This window comes from Bos javanicus, chromosome X (genome assembly GCF_032452875.1).
Source record: "Bos javanicus breed banteng chromosome X, ARS-OSU_banteng_1.0, whole genome shotgun sequence".
Lineage (NCBI taxonomy): Eukaryota > Metazoa > Chordata > Mammalia > Artiodactyla > Bovidae > Bos > Bos javanicus.
Window position 1 is genome coordinate 38,713,291 of NC_083897.1, and position 15,033 is coordinate 38,728,323.

Sequence of the window (15,033 nt, forward strand, 5' to 3'; positions counted from 1 at the left end):
CTGTAATTACATAATCACTTGGAAATTATTTAAAGTCTGTCTCTCCGAAATTATTTAAAGTCTCTCTTTCCAGTCACACTTGAGCTCCATGCAAAATAGATGCCACTCTCTGTCGGTCACCCTACAGCCTGCCTACCACACTGCCCCAGGTACGGTAGACACTTAACTCTGTCATGGGATGAATGACTGGATGACAGCCTGATGAACTGCAGATTCTTCAACACAGAGCAGCAAGGAACCCAGTACTTGTACATGGAAAAATTTAATCACTTAGAATTAAGTATCACTGTAAAAAAAAAAAAAAAAAAGGGCCTATGAAGGATGTAGCTGTTTCCAAGTGTGGGTGAGAAAGCTGCTCAGTATGTGACCTGAAGTCTTAGAGCATCCGTCTGAGAAGTGACTTGTGGTGGGGACTGAGGTCTTAGTGGAGGTGGTGACAAGTGGTTGGTTCTGAGGTACATTTTGAATGTGGAGGCCCATAGTACTTGCTGGTGGATTAGAGGAAGGTGAGAACCTAGGACATCTCCTAGAATTTTAGACTGGTAACTGGGCGGATGCTGATGATATTTAATGAAACAGAAACTATGAAGAGAAGCAGATCCATTGTTGGTGTATAGTCGCTCAGTCGTGTCCAAAGCAGAATTGAAGGAGGGAAAAAAGCAAGAGTTCTGTTTGGGACTTGTTAAGTTTGAGACGGCTAGGAGCAACTCCGGGGGAAAGACTGAAGAGGCCATCCAATGCAGGGCTCAAGAGGTTAGAGATGCCCAAAATCATCACAATATTGTATCATCACAATATTGTAAAGTAATTATCTTCCAATTAAAATAAAGTAATTAAGAAAACAAACAAAAAAAAGAGGTTAGAGATGCAAGCTAGAGACACAGGCACAGAGTAGAATGGTCAGCACACAGCCACACAGAAATGAAAGCACAGAAATAATGGAAACAGCTCTAATTAAATCAACGTAGAGCCATCAATAAAATGTCAGGTGATCATTAAAAATGATGGCACAAAAACATTATCTATGTGTAGATGTCAGTTTTATGGACAATCCTTCCGTTTCCTCTTCCCATATTTTCTAAAAAACATTTTTTCCCCACAAAACAGTTATTACTTTTATAATTAGAAAACACGAGTTATTTTTATTGTAGAGAAAAGTGATGATACGTATTTTTATTGACATGGAAAGATATCTATGGCATTATCAGTGTGGAAAGAAGGCAAGTTACAACAGTACATACTATATGATCCCATTTATCTCAATCAACATGTAGGAATTTCTCTGGTGGTCCAGTGGCTAAGACTCCATGCTCCCAATGCAAGGGGCCCGAGTTCGATCCTTAGTCAGAGTACTTGATCCTGTATGCTACAACTAAAAGATCCTGCATGCTACTACGAGGACTGAATATCCCATGTGCTGCAACTGAAACCCAGTGCAGCCAAAAAACAAATAAATATTTGATAAGTAAAACACAGACACATATACACAGGTGTGTAAAGAAGACTCTAGAAGGATATTTAAAATGCCAATAGCAAAGGTAACCTTTAGGTTATTATTTGCCAGTTGTAGTACACTTTGCACAGGATCTGGAAAATATTAATGTGTTCATAAAAAATATTTGATATAGTAATTTAAACTCACTTTTCACATCATTCTGTCTCTCTTTAATGCACCTGTGTTTTAGGGCTTTCCTGATCTCTTTCCCTGGCACAGCGACCACTCAAATGTTGGCTGTTCTTATATCTGGAGTTGCATGGCATAATGGACTTTGGCCCTCTGAACCACTCCTCAGAAGGATGTTTTCAAATACATAAAATAAAATAAATAGAAATTGATTAACAACTTACTTTGAGAATTGGTATTAAGAGTAATATGTGCCTCTTTAGTAAACCACTAAATAAATAGCCAGATCTGGAAGTGAGTCTGACAACTAAGTTTGAGTTGTGATGAACACGAGCAATATTTCAAAATCTCTGTAACTGCATGGAATACTATATGAAAGCATCTTTGCTCTCTATTGGGGACAAAAGCACAGGTACTCCTAACACTACCATGGTCTGCTGCCTACATCTGTCATTAAATTTTTACTGAGAGGTTAGTAAAAATAAAGGCCAAGTATACATCCAAGGTTACAGAACCCCTCACTTCTCAAACTTGAGCCAGAACCCTCATTCTAGAAAGACACACACCAAACAGTAACAGCAGTTTTCTCTGCATGCTGGAATCTCCAGAGTAATTTCCACATGCATTTTCTAAATTTCCTAGAATGATGCTTTACTTATGTAATTAAAAATAAAGAGCATAATGAACAGTATTTTTGTTTGGTTGTTCATTTTCTTTTGTCTTAAACAATCTGGAAGAGCGGTTAAGAAATTTTACACAGTTGCTCACAGGCTGTATTAACAGTTTCTTACAGGGTCATACCACTGAAAAAAAAGACTTTCAATTTTGCCTAACTACTTATTACAATGACTCAAATCATTCCTGTGTTCTTACAAGCCTAGAAAAAAATTCACTAGAATTATTTATTCTGGAGTTAAAAGGAACAAAAAGACAAACTGTCACAACTGCAGACATTTGTCTCTTTTTTTTTGCCAAGTGTAATTCCAAAAACAGCTGAAAATATTAGAGCAAATTAGTACTTAATATAGACTAATACCTTCTGCTGTTTACAAAAACAGAAAACCCAAAAACACCGACATTTGTATTTTAAAAACAAATTACTAAAAATGTATATACAGATTTAAAATACTTTTCAAAGAAATGTCAAAACTTAAGTACCAGTAGAAACCCCAGAAAAACCCAAGTGCTTACATTTTTCAAAAATAATCTACATGGAGACAGCCAGCTCATGCTGAAAAGTGCTCATGTTTGTCTTAGCAGCAAAACATGAAAAGGAGATGGGAATGAGGGAAAATGTGCCTATCTCAGAAGCCTGCTTTGATTTCTTTCAAAACTAAAAATAAAACCTTCGGACTGCTCTATTAATAAGTCTAGAAAATGGATGCCTTTTTTTTGTGGAAAGTTTTCACAAACACCGAAATAAAAATATCTTCTCAGTTAATAGAGCCGAAGGATGTAAACATAAACCAGATGTCAATCCTTGTTTCTCGACAATTCCATTCTCCCTCAGGGCTCTGGTGGGACTTCGGTTGTAAAGATGTTTCCACAGCACAAGGAGACAAGTTAAATGAATGAAGGGCTGCACACAGCAACACGGCCCAGGCTCAAAAGCCAAGGAGTGTGTAAAAAGCACAAGCTGCAGAATGTCACCTGCGGTAGGGCACCATCCTGGGAATTCGCAAAGTACTTCCGAAGGTTATAAACTGGCCTGTCTGGGGAGTAGCTCCATCACCTTCGGGGGATGGGCAACCTCTCAGTCTCCAGGATCAGGTTTGAGGAGGAGATGTGGAACGGGAGCCCCTGGGGTCTGATGGGCAGATGGCCTCCAGAACCCGGGGGTTGGGGGGACAGGCCAGGTGGCTGGAGCACCTGCCACCACCTCCTGGGGCTCAGGACCCTCTCAGAGTGAGGCCGCTGGAAGGAAGACTGAGCCTATTTGGCACAGCCAGGCCAGCTGGGTCTGCTCTGCCACCAGCATCCCTGCCAGTGCAACTTCTCTGAGACCCCCTGCTGCCCCATCCTCCCACCCTGAACTCTCCAAGTTCCCTCCCGTCCGAGCTTCCAGACGCACAGCCCTCTCCTCTGCATGTGCCTCCTCCTGGAATTTAATGGTGCCTTATCATTCAGGTCCTGGGTGGGGGGGTCATTTTTCAAAGAAGTCTCTTCCCTGACGCTACCTGGGAGTCCAGGTGGGATCTAATGTTTCCGTGCACTCTAAGTGGCCACTGTCACCTTTAGCCCCTTGTAAAATAAAGGCGTATTGGCCTGTTGTCTTTTAGACCAGAAAATCACTGAGTGTATGAACAGTCCCCAGCATCTAGGGCAGGAAGTGACAAATAACAGATGCTCAATTAGTCCAAGGTAAGTGAAAAAAGGACTGCAATAGAGTACCACAGTCAACGAGAAACAAGGCGACAGCAATATGGTCCTGAATACTTTCAGGGTATTCCTTATGACGTCACAACACAAATAAGGGAGAACATTCAGCAGCTGCGGGCGCTTTTCAACCCTGAGTCCCAAGGAACCGCTGCAAGTTAGAACGGTACCAAAATAAAAACACTCCATTTTCTTCAAGATCCACAAATGAGAACAGGCTGACGTTCTCCTTGCCAAATAAAGGGTCCTGTCTCAGCTCCTCTGTTCACACTAGGTCGTGAAATGGAAGCTTCTGAAGTTTTGCTTTCTCATGCTAACTGCTGAAAATAATTTCTTCCTATCCGAATAAACAGCTCTCTAATCTCTACAAATTTGTGCTTATCTACTCAAATGTAGTTTTTTTCCCCTCTAAAACCACGCAACTGGAAGGCCATCCTTGATTTAGCAATATCTATCAAAGTTTAAAATGCATATATTCTTTGACCCAGCAAGTTCCAGCTCTACGAATTTCTCCTACAGATAAACTTGGCTGTGAAAAATGGTATTATATAAAAGATGATTCACTACAACATATGAAATAAAAAACACTGGAAACATAAATATCCATCAAGAGAAAATCAGTTAAGAAATTATGGTGTATCCATAACGGACTACTACCTCAACCCTTAAAATGAGTGACATGTCTCTACGGAAATTCACATCACACAAGCATCAAAATATATTAACTAAAAAGAGCAAACTGTGCAAATGTGCACAGTGTTTTACTATTTGGTAAAAAAACACACACATAAGATATATACATAAACACATATAGAAAAATATACAATAATATGAGGTATCTAGAATAGTCCATTTCATAGGAGACAAAGTAGATGAGCAATTGCCAGGGGCTGAGAATGGGGAAGAGTGGGGAGTTCTCATTTAACGGGTATCATTTCAGTTTTGCAAGATAAAAGGGCTCTGGAGATACACAGTGGTGATGGCTGCACAACAAAGAGAATGTACTCAGTGTCACTAAACTGCACATTGAATAGTTAAAACAGAAAATTTTCTGTTATGAACATTTCACAATTTCAAAATTACACATGCACACTCACAGATTTATAAGAAACTGATAATGATGGTTGCCTTCAGGGAGAAATGGTTGTCTGGGGACAGGGTGGCAAGGAGATCTTATACCATGCAACCTTTTATACCACCTTTTTAATGCTGTACTGTTATATACGTATTTAAAGTAATCATTAAAAAACCTCAGCCTTACACAAGAAGCCTTTTCCTTAATCACATATCACTTATGTCATTTCTTTAAGTCAAAAAGAAATTAGGATTCCACTTCAGTTTTGAGGGTACTTATTAGATTTAAATGATGCCAGCCGCAAAAAATTACACTTGTTCCCCAAAGATCACATTCACCAAAACCCTGTCTTTATTTTTATCAGCTATTACAGAAAGCTTCAAAATCATCATAGAAGAAAATTACCATTTTTATCAGTGTGCAACTTTTATTCCATCACAACCAAGGCAGTTGAATATAAAACTATTTTAACAGCAAAAAGCCCTCATCATAAATCAAGACACAAATCAGCCTGCAATTATCTGAGTTAGAAAACAAACTATGCTTATGTTGCAGTCTACCCTATGGCTCCGACTTCCGTGTCAGAATTTAAAACACACACATGCATATACACACCCTCTGGAGTCCTCCTAGTTTATCTAAAACCTACTTTTGTGAAGATCCGCTATTTTCTCGAGTCTTCTGGAATGGGCACTGGAGCCACGCAGCTGGCATCATGACCTCTGTCGCCTTCCCCAGCACCCCACGGCCAGTGAAGAAGGCAGCACGTGCAGGGCCCAGCACCATCCCTGGCTCAAAGCAGGAGCAAAAATATTTGTTGGATGAATGCATAAACCATTATCTGCTGATGGGCTTGCCCTCAAGAGCCTCACAAAGAAAAAACTTCAGAAAGAAAGAAGTAAAAGATCCTCTGTTCACTTGAAGTTGGCATAAGATAAAGGTGAAGACCAGATGGTTCAACAAATGGCTATGACATACTGGCTAGCTGGACTCGAGACCTTATCCAATCCCAAAGTTAAATACAAACACAAGTATTCCAAATACCGTACAAAAATCATAAGACAACGTAACTATATGAATCTTTTGCATGTATCAAATATGTATGTATGAATATAGCACATCATCAAGTTTTTTAGGAAGAAAGAAAATCTAGATGAGTATCGTCATGTCATGTAACAAAGAAAAATCTCTGCATGATGACAGAGAATTAATATCCTTAATATATTAAGAGTTCTTATAAACTGACTTAAAAGAAATACCCCGATGGAAGAATAAATGCAAAACATGAACAGGCAATTCACAAAAACCAAATACAAATGGCCAGTGACCACTGACGTTCAGCCCTAGTAATAACCCAAGAAACACACATTTAAAAAGGACATCCAATTCTGGGAGGATATGGGAAATACAGGAAGTAGTACTTGCTAAGATTGTCATGGGAAACGGGATAGACATTTTGGAAGGCGATGTGGTAAGTACCCACCGGCAACTTCAAGTCTAGGCAGCCTTTCTTCAAAAGGACTGGCACCTGAGGACATTCAATCCAGTAGCATCTTTAATAGTGAACCATCAAGAAAATCAAAAGGGGAACACTGTATGACGTAAATTAGCACCAAACCACGCTTCTATTTAACAGAAATGAGGCAGAGAAATATATCACATGGGAGATGTCGAATACATACCATGCAATTCTTATTTTGTCAAAAATACAAACGGAACATATTTGCAGAGCCTGAGAAGAAGAATCAGAACGATCTACAGTACGCTATTAACGGCAGTTACTTTGGGTAGTGGGTGTGGAGAGTACTGGAACATTTGCTTTTTTACTGAAATACTTTAAAATAGTTTGACTTTTCTTAAAAAAAAAAAAAAAAACCATGTATTATTTTTTATAATTCCTTGAAAAGAAAAGTAGTAAGAGATCAAGTACTTATCTATTAAAGACAGGTTCTGTCCTTTGAGAATTCCCTTCAAAGCTCCCTGATAGCTCAGTTGGTAAAGAATCTGCCTGCAATGCAGGAGACCCTGCTTCGATTCCTGGGTTGGGAAGATCTGCAGAAGGGATGGGCTACCCACTCCAGTATTCTGGCCTGGAGAATTCCATGGACTGTATGCTCCATGGGGTCACAAAGAGTCGGACACGACTCAGCGCCTTTCACACTCATGCTCACTTCAAAGTCCCTTGAAGCTCAAACAGCCATGTCTCTCCCATTCACAAGTAATGAGATATTTTTAAAAACATCTCTTCCTTTCTACATTGTTTAGAAGAAATTGTAGAGTTGCCACCGTCTGTTTTATGAAATCCATTTGCAATCGGAGAAAAAGACTATTAAAAACATCAATCACTCCTTCAGGCCTAATATCTATCAGAAGAAACCCATTCACTGCCTATATTACATTTCATCCACACAGTTTCTGAGACAATGCACAAAGCAGCAGCCACACGACTCCCACCAGCATAAATACGTGGCGTACAAAGAACGTCCTGTCAGCAGGGCCCAGAGCACACCCCGCAGTGGTAAATGGGAATGACAATTTAAGTCATAGGATCAGAAGCAGAACCAAATTTGTGACCTGGAGACAAGCGTGATGCTCTTCACTTCCGTCTACACCTTTTCTGCTCCTCTATCCAAACTCTCTGCCCCTCACTCAGCCCCGAAATGGGCTGAGACAGATGTCCACACAGCTTCAGACTGAAGCATCAGAAGCCGCTAGAGAGATACAACTAAGTGCAAAATTTGAGGGGGTCAGCTGGAATCCTGAGGACCACAAGTGTGTAAAGTCACGTGTTTTTATTCGGAGAAGAAATGGAGAAATCAAATTAGAGTGTTCAGTCTTACCACACGGGATGTTTGCAATCTGGATGTCAAAACATCAAATGTGGATGTGGCCTCCAAAAAAGCTTAAGATATTGAGCCTGCCAGTTTAGAAATGAAGGAACCGTTCAATCTGACCAAATTCAAAGGCCAGGCGGTCGTGCCCAAGCACCTGACGCGCGGGTGACAGGACCCCTGCATGGCAGACTCAGAGGGCCTAGCTCCCCAGCTTCTCAAAAGGCCTTCCTCCTGCTCTAGAGTCTCAAGAGCCCGAAGGGCCTCACGGTGCTCTCTGCTGCCCCTGTGGGAGGTGTGTGGCATTCACACACTCGATTCCCTGGTGGCTCAGACAGTAAACTGTCTGCCCACAATGCGGGAGTCCTGGGTTCAATCCCTGGGCCAGGAAGATACCCTGGAAAAGGCAATGGCCACCCACTCTAGTCCTCTCGCTTAGAAAATTCCATGGATGGAGGAGCCTGGTGGGCTACAGTCCATGGGGTCACAAAGAGTCAAACATGACTGATTTGACTTCACTTTCTTTTCTTTCTGCTGTCTGGCCACAGCTTGCAGAAGGTTGTCCTTCTAGGGGAACACACGCAGGTTCCCGTGTCTGCAAATGCATCACCGCCACTCGCTAATGTTGACCAGGAAGTCATTTACCCGAGACCAGAGCAAACAGAGCACTGCGCTGAAGGCCGCTAGGTGAGAGCCAGAGCAGCCGGTGAAGAGCTCCGCTTAGCTGACCTGCTTGAAGGTGAACTGAAGGGGCAGGTCACCAGTTCCAGCTCTAATCTGACACCCGCCCCCGGATCATACCGTGGCTACCAAGGAGCCTTAACCCAACTGACCTTTCAGGGCTCAGGGAAGTGACTTTTTTTTATTATATGGCACAGTTTGGCACCGTATGTCTTTAGTCTTTGGGGTACTTTGATAATGGTTCAAGAGTAGTAGATCTTGTTTGATTCCTTTTTTTTTTTTTAAAAACAGATGGCCAAACCAGGACATATACTAAAAAAAAAAAAAAGGAAGGTTACTTACCTGAGCCCTAACATTCCAGCTACCATGGAATCTTGTTGGAGCTGGTCTACAGAAGCAAGATGTATTCTGGGGAGTCACATGTCACATCAAAGCAGGAACTGGTGAGTCTGTATTTTTATGGAGCCTAAAACAAAGAAAATCGTAAGTTGAAAGCCCCCATTGTGCTGCACGACTTTTTCCCAGGGCTATTTGGGACATTTTGAAGATATACATACAGACAAAGTAACATGCTATTTCCCAGCTTACCTAGCTAGAAACAAAGGATACACTGAAATTTACTGCCAGATAACACACAGTGCTGAAGGAAAGATTCATGAGTGTTAGAACTGACACTATCACAGGTCTTGTCACCTCTGAGGGACATTTTGATACTAAAACGTACAGTTAGGAAGCAATCTCCAGTATTTCGTGCAACACATCATACAGAAATACCCAGAGACCGAAGATATGTTCCAGAGAACACACAACATCAAAATGTCATCCCAAGAACACATGAAATGCAGAGGCAAAGTGTCCTGTCATTTGCAAGCAGCTGAAGTTGCAACAAGCTGCTGTGACATCACGTAAAAAGGCTTTAGCCAGGAGAGGAAAAAAAAACAAGTGGAACCAAAAAGAAACCAAGTACCCTGGGAGATCCTAAGCCATCCCCAGACATACACAAGACTGTTTTTGAGCACTCACTTTTAGGCCTCTCAGATCAGTAAAATGTTCAACAAACTGAGTTAACAGTGTGATACTTTCTCCTTTGCCTTTGAACACATGTTCTAAGAAGGTCTTCTGCTACTATACTTTTCATCAAGACAACCAACACTTTCTTGTTAAAACCTCAACCACCCCATATTAGCTAATTTCTGATACCTTGCCGGCCCAAGAGTTGCACTTTTATCTTTAGACTAAAAAAAGCCTAGCGTGTACAACTTAAGAGACTATTTGCACAATTACTCACATAATCAAACTCAGAAGTGCAACACCAACCAAGTCTTTTACTGCTGGTCTGGAACTACCAGGATGGTATCTGGAATTATCTATTGAGGTGCAGTGAGGCCTCAAAATTCCCTTAAACAGTCGAGTCATAGAACACTCTAAAATCCCAGGAGTCAAAGTCACAGTATTACTCAGGTTTGCTGGGCTTAGCTGCTCTGTCATGTCCGATTCTTTGCAACCCCATGGACTGTAGCCTCCTGGGCTCTTCTGTCCATGGAGATTCTCCAGTAAAGAACACTGGAGTGGGTTGCCATGCCCTCCTCCAGGAGATCTTCCCAACCCACGGATCGAACCCAGGTGTCGCGCATTGCGGGCTGATTCTTCACCATCTGAGCCATCAGGGAAGCCCATGAATACTGGAGTGGGTAGCCTATCCCTTCTCCAGGGGATCTTCCTGACCCAGGGATCGAACCAGGGTCTCCCCCATTGCAGGTGAATTCTTTACCAGCTGACCTATTACTCAGTTAGCTATATAATAAAAATCAAACTGGCATCCTGGCTGGGAAGCCCTAGAAGAGCCACAACTTTTCACAGTTGCCTTTTTTTTTTGTAAATTACATTTTTATTTGTAAACTGAGGGACCTAGACTAAGGTTCCTTCGAGCTCTGAAAGTTTAAGATCTCTGATAACTCAAGATTTCGTAGAGAAAAAAAAAAAGAGCCAGCAAATGAGAGCACTTAGGTGAAGACCCAATAAAGCAGTGAATTGCAGGTCTATATATATGTTATAGAGCACCCCCAGCCCTTATGCACGGAAGCCTTTCTAAGGCTTGATACCAAGAGTCCAGACATCTGCAGTATAACAAAACAGCTATGCTCAAGACATTCATACACCAGCAGAACCAACGTAACTGTGCCTTGAAGAAGTGAAAAAGGCCAAGGCTTTACTCTGTAACAGAATGGTCACAACTCCTCTTAAATATGGGAGTGGCCATGCCCTGCTCTCACTCTGTTCCCCCCCACACCATACCTACCATCAAAGGGGTAGAACCAAGTATTTAAGCAAAGGCGTACAAAGCAAGCTTTCAATAGGAAGGGGCTCCGTGCCAAAGAAAGGCAGAAGAGACCAGGTAAATGCAGAAGAGCACAACTTTTGTGTCAGTGAGTCCAAGGAAAAGAGACTTTACATCCATCCTACCCAAATTGAGGTAAAGGCACAGTGGTGACAATGACAGTTTGACTGTAAGACACTGGTACAGAAGCACTGAGAACAAGGTCCTCCCACTGGAGCAGTAATAATGCTCTACCCATGAAAAAAAGGTTGTGTCTGCCAGCCACACGAGGCCGGTCTGCGTGCGTATCACCAGCAAAGGGTGGGGAAAACAAACAGGTGTCTACCACACTCCCTGGAACCACCAGTCTAGGACTATGCTTTACCCTCTCTGTGCTTGAAACACTACTTACTGCAAAAGTCAAACCCTTTCTATAATATTCTTCTCATAGATAACTCGGGCAGGCTGGCCACAAACTGCTCTTAGCCAGTTAAAAGATTTTCACTGATATTCACCTTTACAAAATATCACGGGTTCCAGGAGACATCATTTATCATGTAAATAATACAGGGCAGGTGTAAAGCAGGGGAAAGCGCCCTCCAAGAAGGAACTAACACTTTCCAATCGGCTCTTCTTTATTCTAGTTTCGAGAAGCAAGGTTTTCATTCCATCTCCACATGGGGGAAGGGGTATTCAGGAGGGGGACATCATCATATTGGACTCCTCTAGCCAATTCTGTCAAATTCCACAGTGTGCCTCCCCATCCCACTAGATTCAGCCACAAAGAGGCAGGGCCAGCCGGGAAACAAGGGCTGTGGCTGGAAATTGCAAATAAAATGCAAAACAGTACTCGAACCCTCCTGCAACATAAACAGCGCAAAAGTTGGAGTATGGTTGGACTGCATCGTGCTCTGTCAGGTGAAACAAAGACCTGGGATTCAAGGTTGCAAGCATTCCAGGCAAATTTGTCACACCAAAAGAAGAGTATGGTGTCTACTGGCAAGAAAGCCATAGAGGGTTTCCTCAAGCTGTTAGGACACCATGACTTCAGATGCCACCAGGTACTTTGCAGACAAACTATATTCTGGAGGCTGTGCAGGTTAAAGGGATAGGGGTATGATGGAACGGCTCACTGGAGGGGCACCCGAGGCGGCTAACGCACTGCCAATGATGGGAAACAAAATCGAGCCCTTGCCGGTCACATCTGAGGCTCAGATGTACAAACCTTGCAATCTTCATTAGAGGCTTGTGTATCTATGTGTGCAGACAGGAATGCACCTCAGTGATCACCCCCTCGCTGACATGCCATGAATGGGTGTTCTGTGGCAACTTATTCAATCAACCCTACACCTCTGAGACTGATTGTGCCCTTTAACGTTCTGATACGTCCGGGTAAAAAATGAAAGCAAATTTTTTCCTAGGTTCCAGGACTAGGATTTAGAAATCCTTCAAAGCCCATAAATAAATTTATTTCCCTAAATCCCTAGTAGAAATTCCCAAAAGACCTAAAACTAAAAGCCAGATTAAAAAAAATAATAAAGATTCAGCATATCTCAAAGGACCCAAGAGGTTAATGGCATTCTTAGTTGAAATCGTTCAGATGCAGATGAAAATTCTGACGGTGGAACCCAAATTTCTCCTGGATAGCAACTGCCTGTTAATGATTTTTGCTACCAAGGCCCGAATATGCTTCATTTTCATAATGTAACAAAATGCCTAAAACTTGCCAGAGTCCTCAACTCTTAAGTCACTCAGCCTCACAGGCCAGTAGGTTCGGTTCTGTGATCACCAACCACCCACAGAATTCTATGCTACCATCTCACAATTCGGGGCACTGATCGGCACAACAGAGACACAACTCTGAATGGCTTTGCAGCCCATTCCTGTTCCTGAAAAACGAGAAGCACACATCTGCCTGACCATGAGTCAGGAATATCAATTTTGTGGTGGAGCCCATTTCGGCTGTGACCAATCCACACCGAACACACTCACAGTAGAAGCGACGGCCACAGAGGTGTATTCCACAGCCAGCCTTTCCCCCCTTGGAATCCACACTCAGCAAGGCCGTGAACGGTCTCCTCTGTGAAAGCAATCTTTTAAACTCTTCACCATGACCTTAAGTCTTCAGTGCAAAACCACAAAAAACATTGCCACACCACTAATCAGTCACCTGAGTTTCAGTCTGGGTGACTCAGAAGCAAACTAGAAAGAAAATAAACTTTCAGGGACCAAGTGATGGGCACCCCGGCGATGCGGTGAACTTGCCCCATCTGGTACTGGTGATCTTGAGCCGGGCGCGCTCCGGGACTATGGAAGCCCGTCACAGACTGAGCCCCACTCCACTTATGTAACTGGAAGATCGCCGGCGAAGGGGGGCGGGCGGGGGGGGAAGGATGGGAGGGCGCTCGTATTCTGAGGCCATGCCCCCCCCCCCAAACGCCCTGGGAGCGCGCTCCCATCGAAGCGCTTCGGGTGCTGCCGGACACCCCGTCCCCTCCCCACGGCTCCTGATGGCAACTATCACCGCCTCTTTCTGATGAGCTCTGGGGCCAAGAACACAATGTCTAGTGCCTTTTGTGGGTGGACAATAATTCCCACCTACTTGTTCTTGCTAGATGCGAAAGGAACTCGCTCGCGGCGGGGGCGGGGGGGGGCGCAGAAAGTCATGGAATGGGCGACAAGGAGGGGGAGGCAAAGCCTGGAGATGGGGGCGACTGCCCAGGAGCCCTTGTGGCGCACTCTCCCGACGGGAGGCGAACTGCGCACGCGCGCCAGTGGGGGGGGCCGAGTAACGGGAGAGGGGCGCGCGAGGGAGGGAGACGGGAAAGCGCGAGCCAGGGAGAGGCCGGGGGCGCGGGCGCGCGACGGCGCCGCGGGCCCGAAGCCCCGCGAAGGGCACGACGCGCGCGCAGCCCCGACAGGCGAAGCCCCGGCGACAGGGGCGCCCGCGGGGCCGGGGGGCCGGGATGCGCGCCGAAGGCGGGACGGTGGGGGGAAGCAGGCAAAGGCAGCCTGAGGAGGTCGCGCCGAAGACGGTCACCCGCAAGTGCGGGTAACGGGCCGCCGGGGGGGGGGGGGGTGCCGTCACCAGCGGGAGGGGGAGGGTAGAGAGGAGGGACGCCATCCGCCAGCCGTGTCGCCCGACCCCGCGGGCCCCTCCCGCGCCACGTCCCGCCCCTACCCCCCGCCCCCCAGCAAGGGTCCCCGCCCGCAGCCGCGGCGGTCCCACTCACAGTCTCTCCTCCTCGCCTCCTCCTCCTCCTCCACTCGGCGCGGCAGCGGCGGCGGCGGCCATTTTCCGGACGGCTTTTACCACAGCCCTCTCTCCGAGAGGAGGGAGCGCGCGCGCCGCCGACGCCGAGACCCCGCACGGCCGACGTCGCGCCCCGCCCTCCCGGCCGGCTTGCGCACAGCTGCACCTGCGCGCCTGCGCCCCGCCCCCGGTGCCTGAGCGAGCTGGCGCGCCATTGGATGCGGCAGTCGGGGTGGGGCGGGGCCTCGGTGGCGACGCCCCCAATTGGCGGGACTCGGTGTCCGTTCCGGCGAGGGAAAAGGGGGCGGACGCCCCGTCTAGCTGCCGATTGGCTGCCAACGGCCGTCATTTGGGGAAAAGAGGCGGCTTGGGCGCCGAGGGGATGGTTTAGTGGGCCGAATTTGAATATTAAGGATTAATAGGCCTTTGCGGATGCTGGGGCAAGGGAAGGCCTAGGTTCCGGACGCCTGTTTGCGCGACCATCCCGGGCCTTTGACCTGCTGTCCGCAAACACACGAAGTACATTACTATAAGCCTCCCGCAACAGCTGCATTTCTCAGTATCACCACCTTCAGTAGAAGCAGCAAAGTTGCCTGACATTGTTCCAAATAAGGAATCTTGGTTTACGAGGCCTACCCAAGGCATTCTTTCATTTGAGCCTACCGTGTGCCACACTCTCAGAGGGGCAGGGAAATAACTGAACAACGAATTGTAGCCTTCACCTTCTTGCAACTCTGGTGGGGCAAGAGGGTGCATGCCAAGGCTTTCACGAAACCTGTCATGGTTGGATGAGATGGTTTGGGGTGAGTGGGCAGAGGGGGCAGTGGGAACACAAAGAAATAAGCACTCGGCCCAGAAGAGGTAATTTGGGACTTA

General features: G+C 45.3%; 1 protein-coding gene across 1 annotated transcript in view; it reads right to left on the minus strand.

Moving 5' to 3' along the window:
- The window catches only part of MECP2 (methyl-CpG binding protein 2), a 60,836-nt gene extending 46,549 nt beyond the window's left edge, over window positions 1-14,287 (minus strand). Inside the window, exon 1 of the mRNA XM_061409009.1 lies at window positions 14,138-14,287. Within this exon, the coding sequence (XP_061264993.1) occupies window positions 14,138-14,199 (62 nt within the window). The 5' untranslated portion in view covers window positions 14,200-14,287. The remainder of the gene's footprint in view (window positions 1-14,137) is intronic.
- Between the last annotated feature and the right edge of the window lie 746 nt (window positions 14,288-15,033).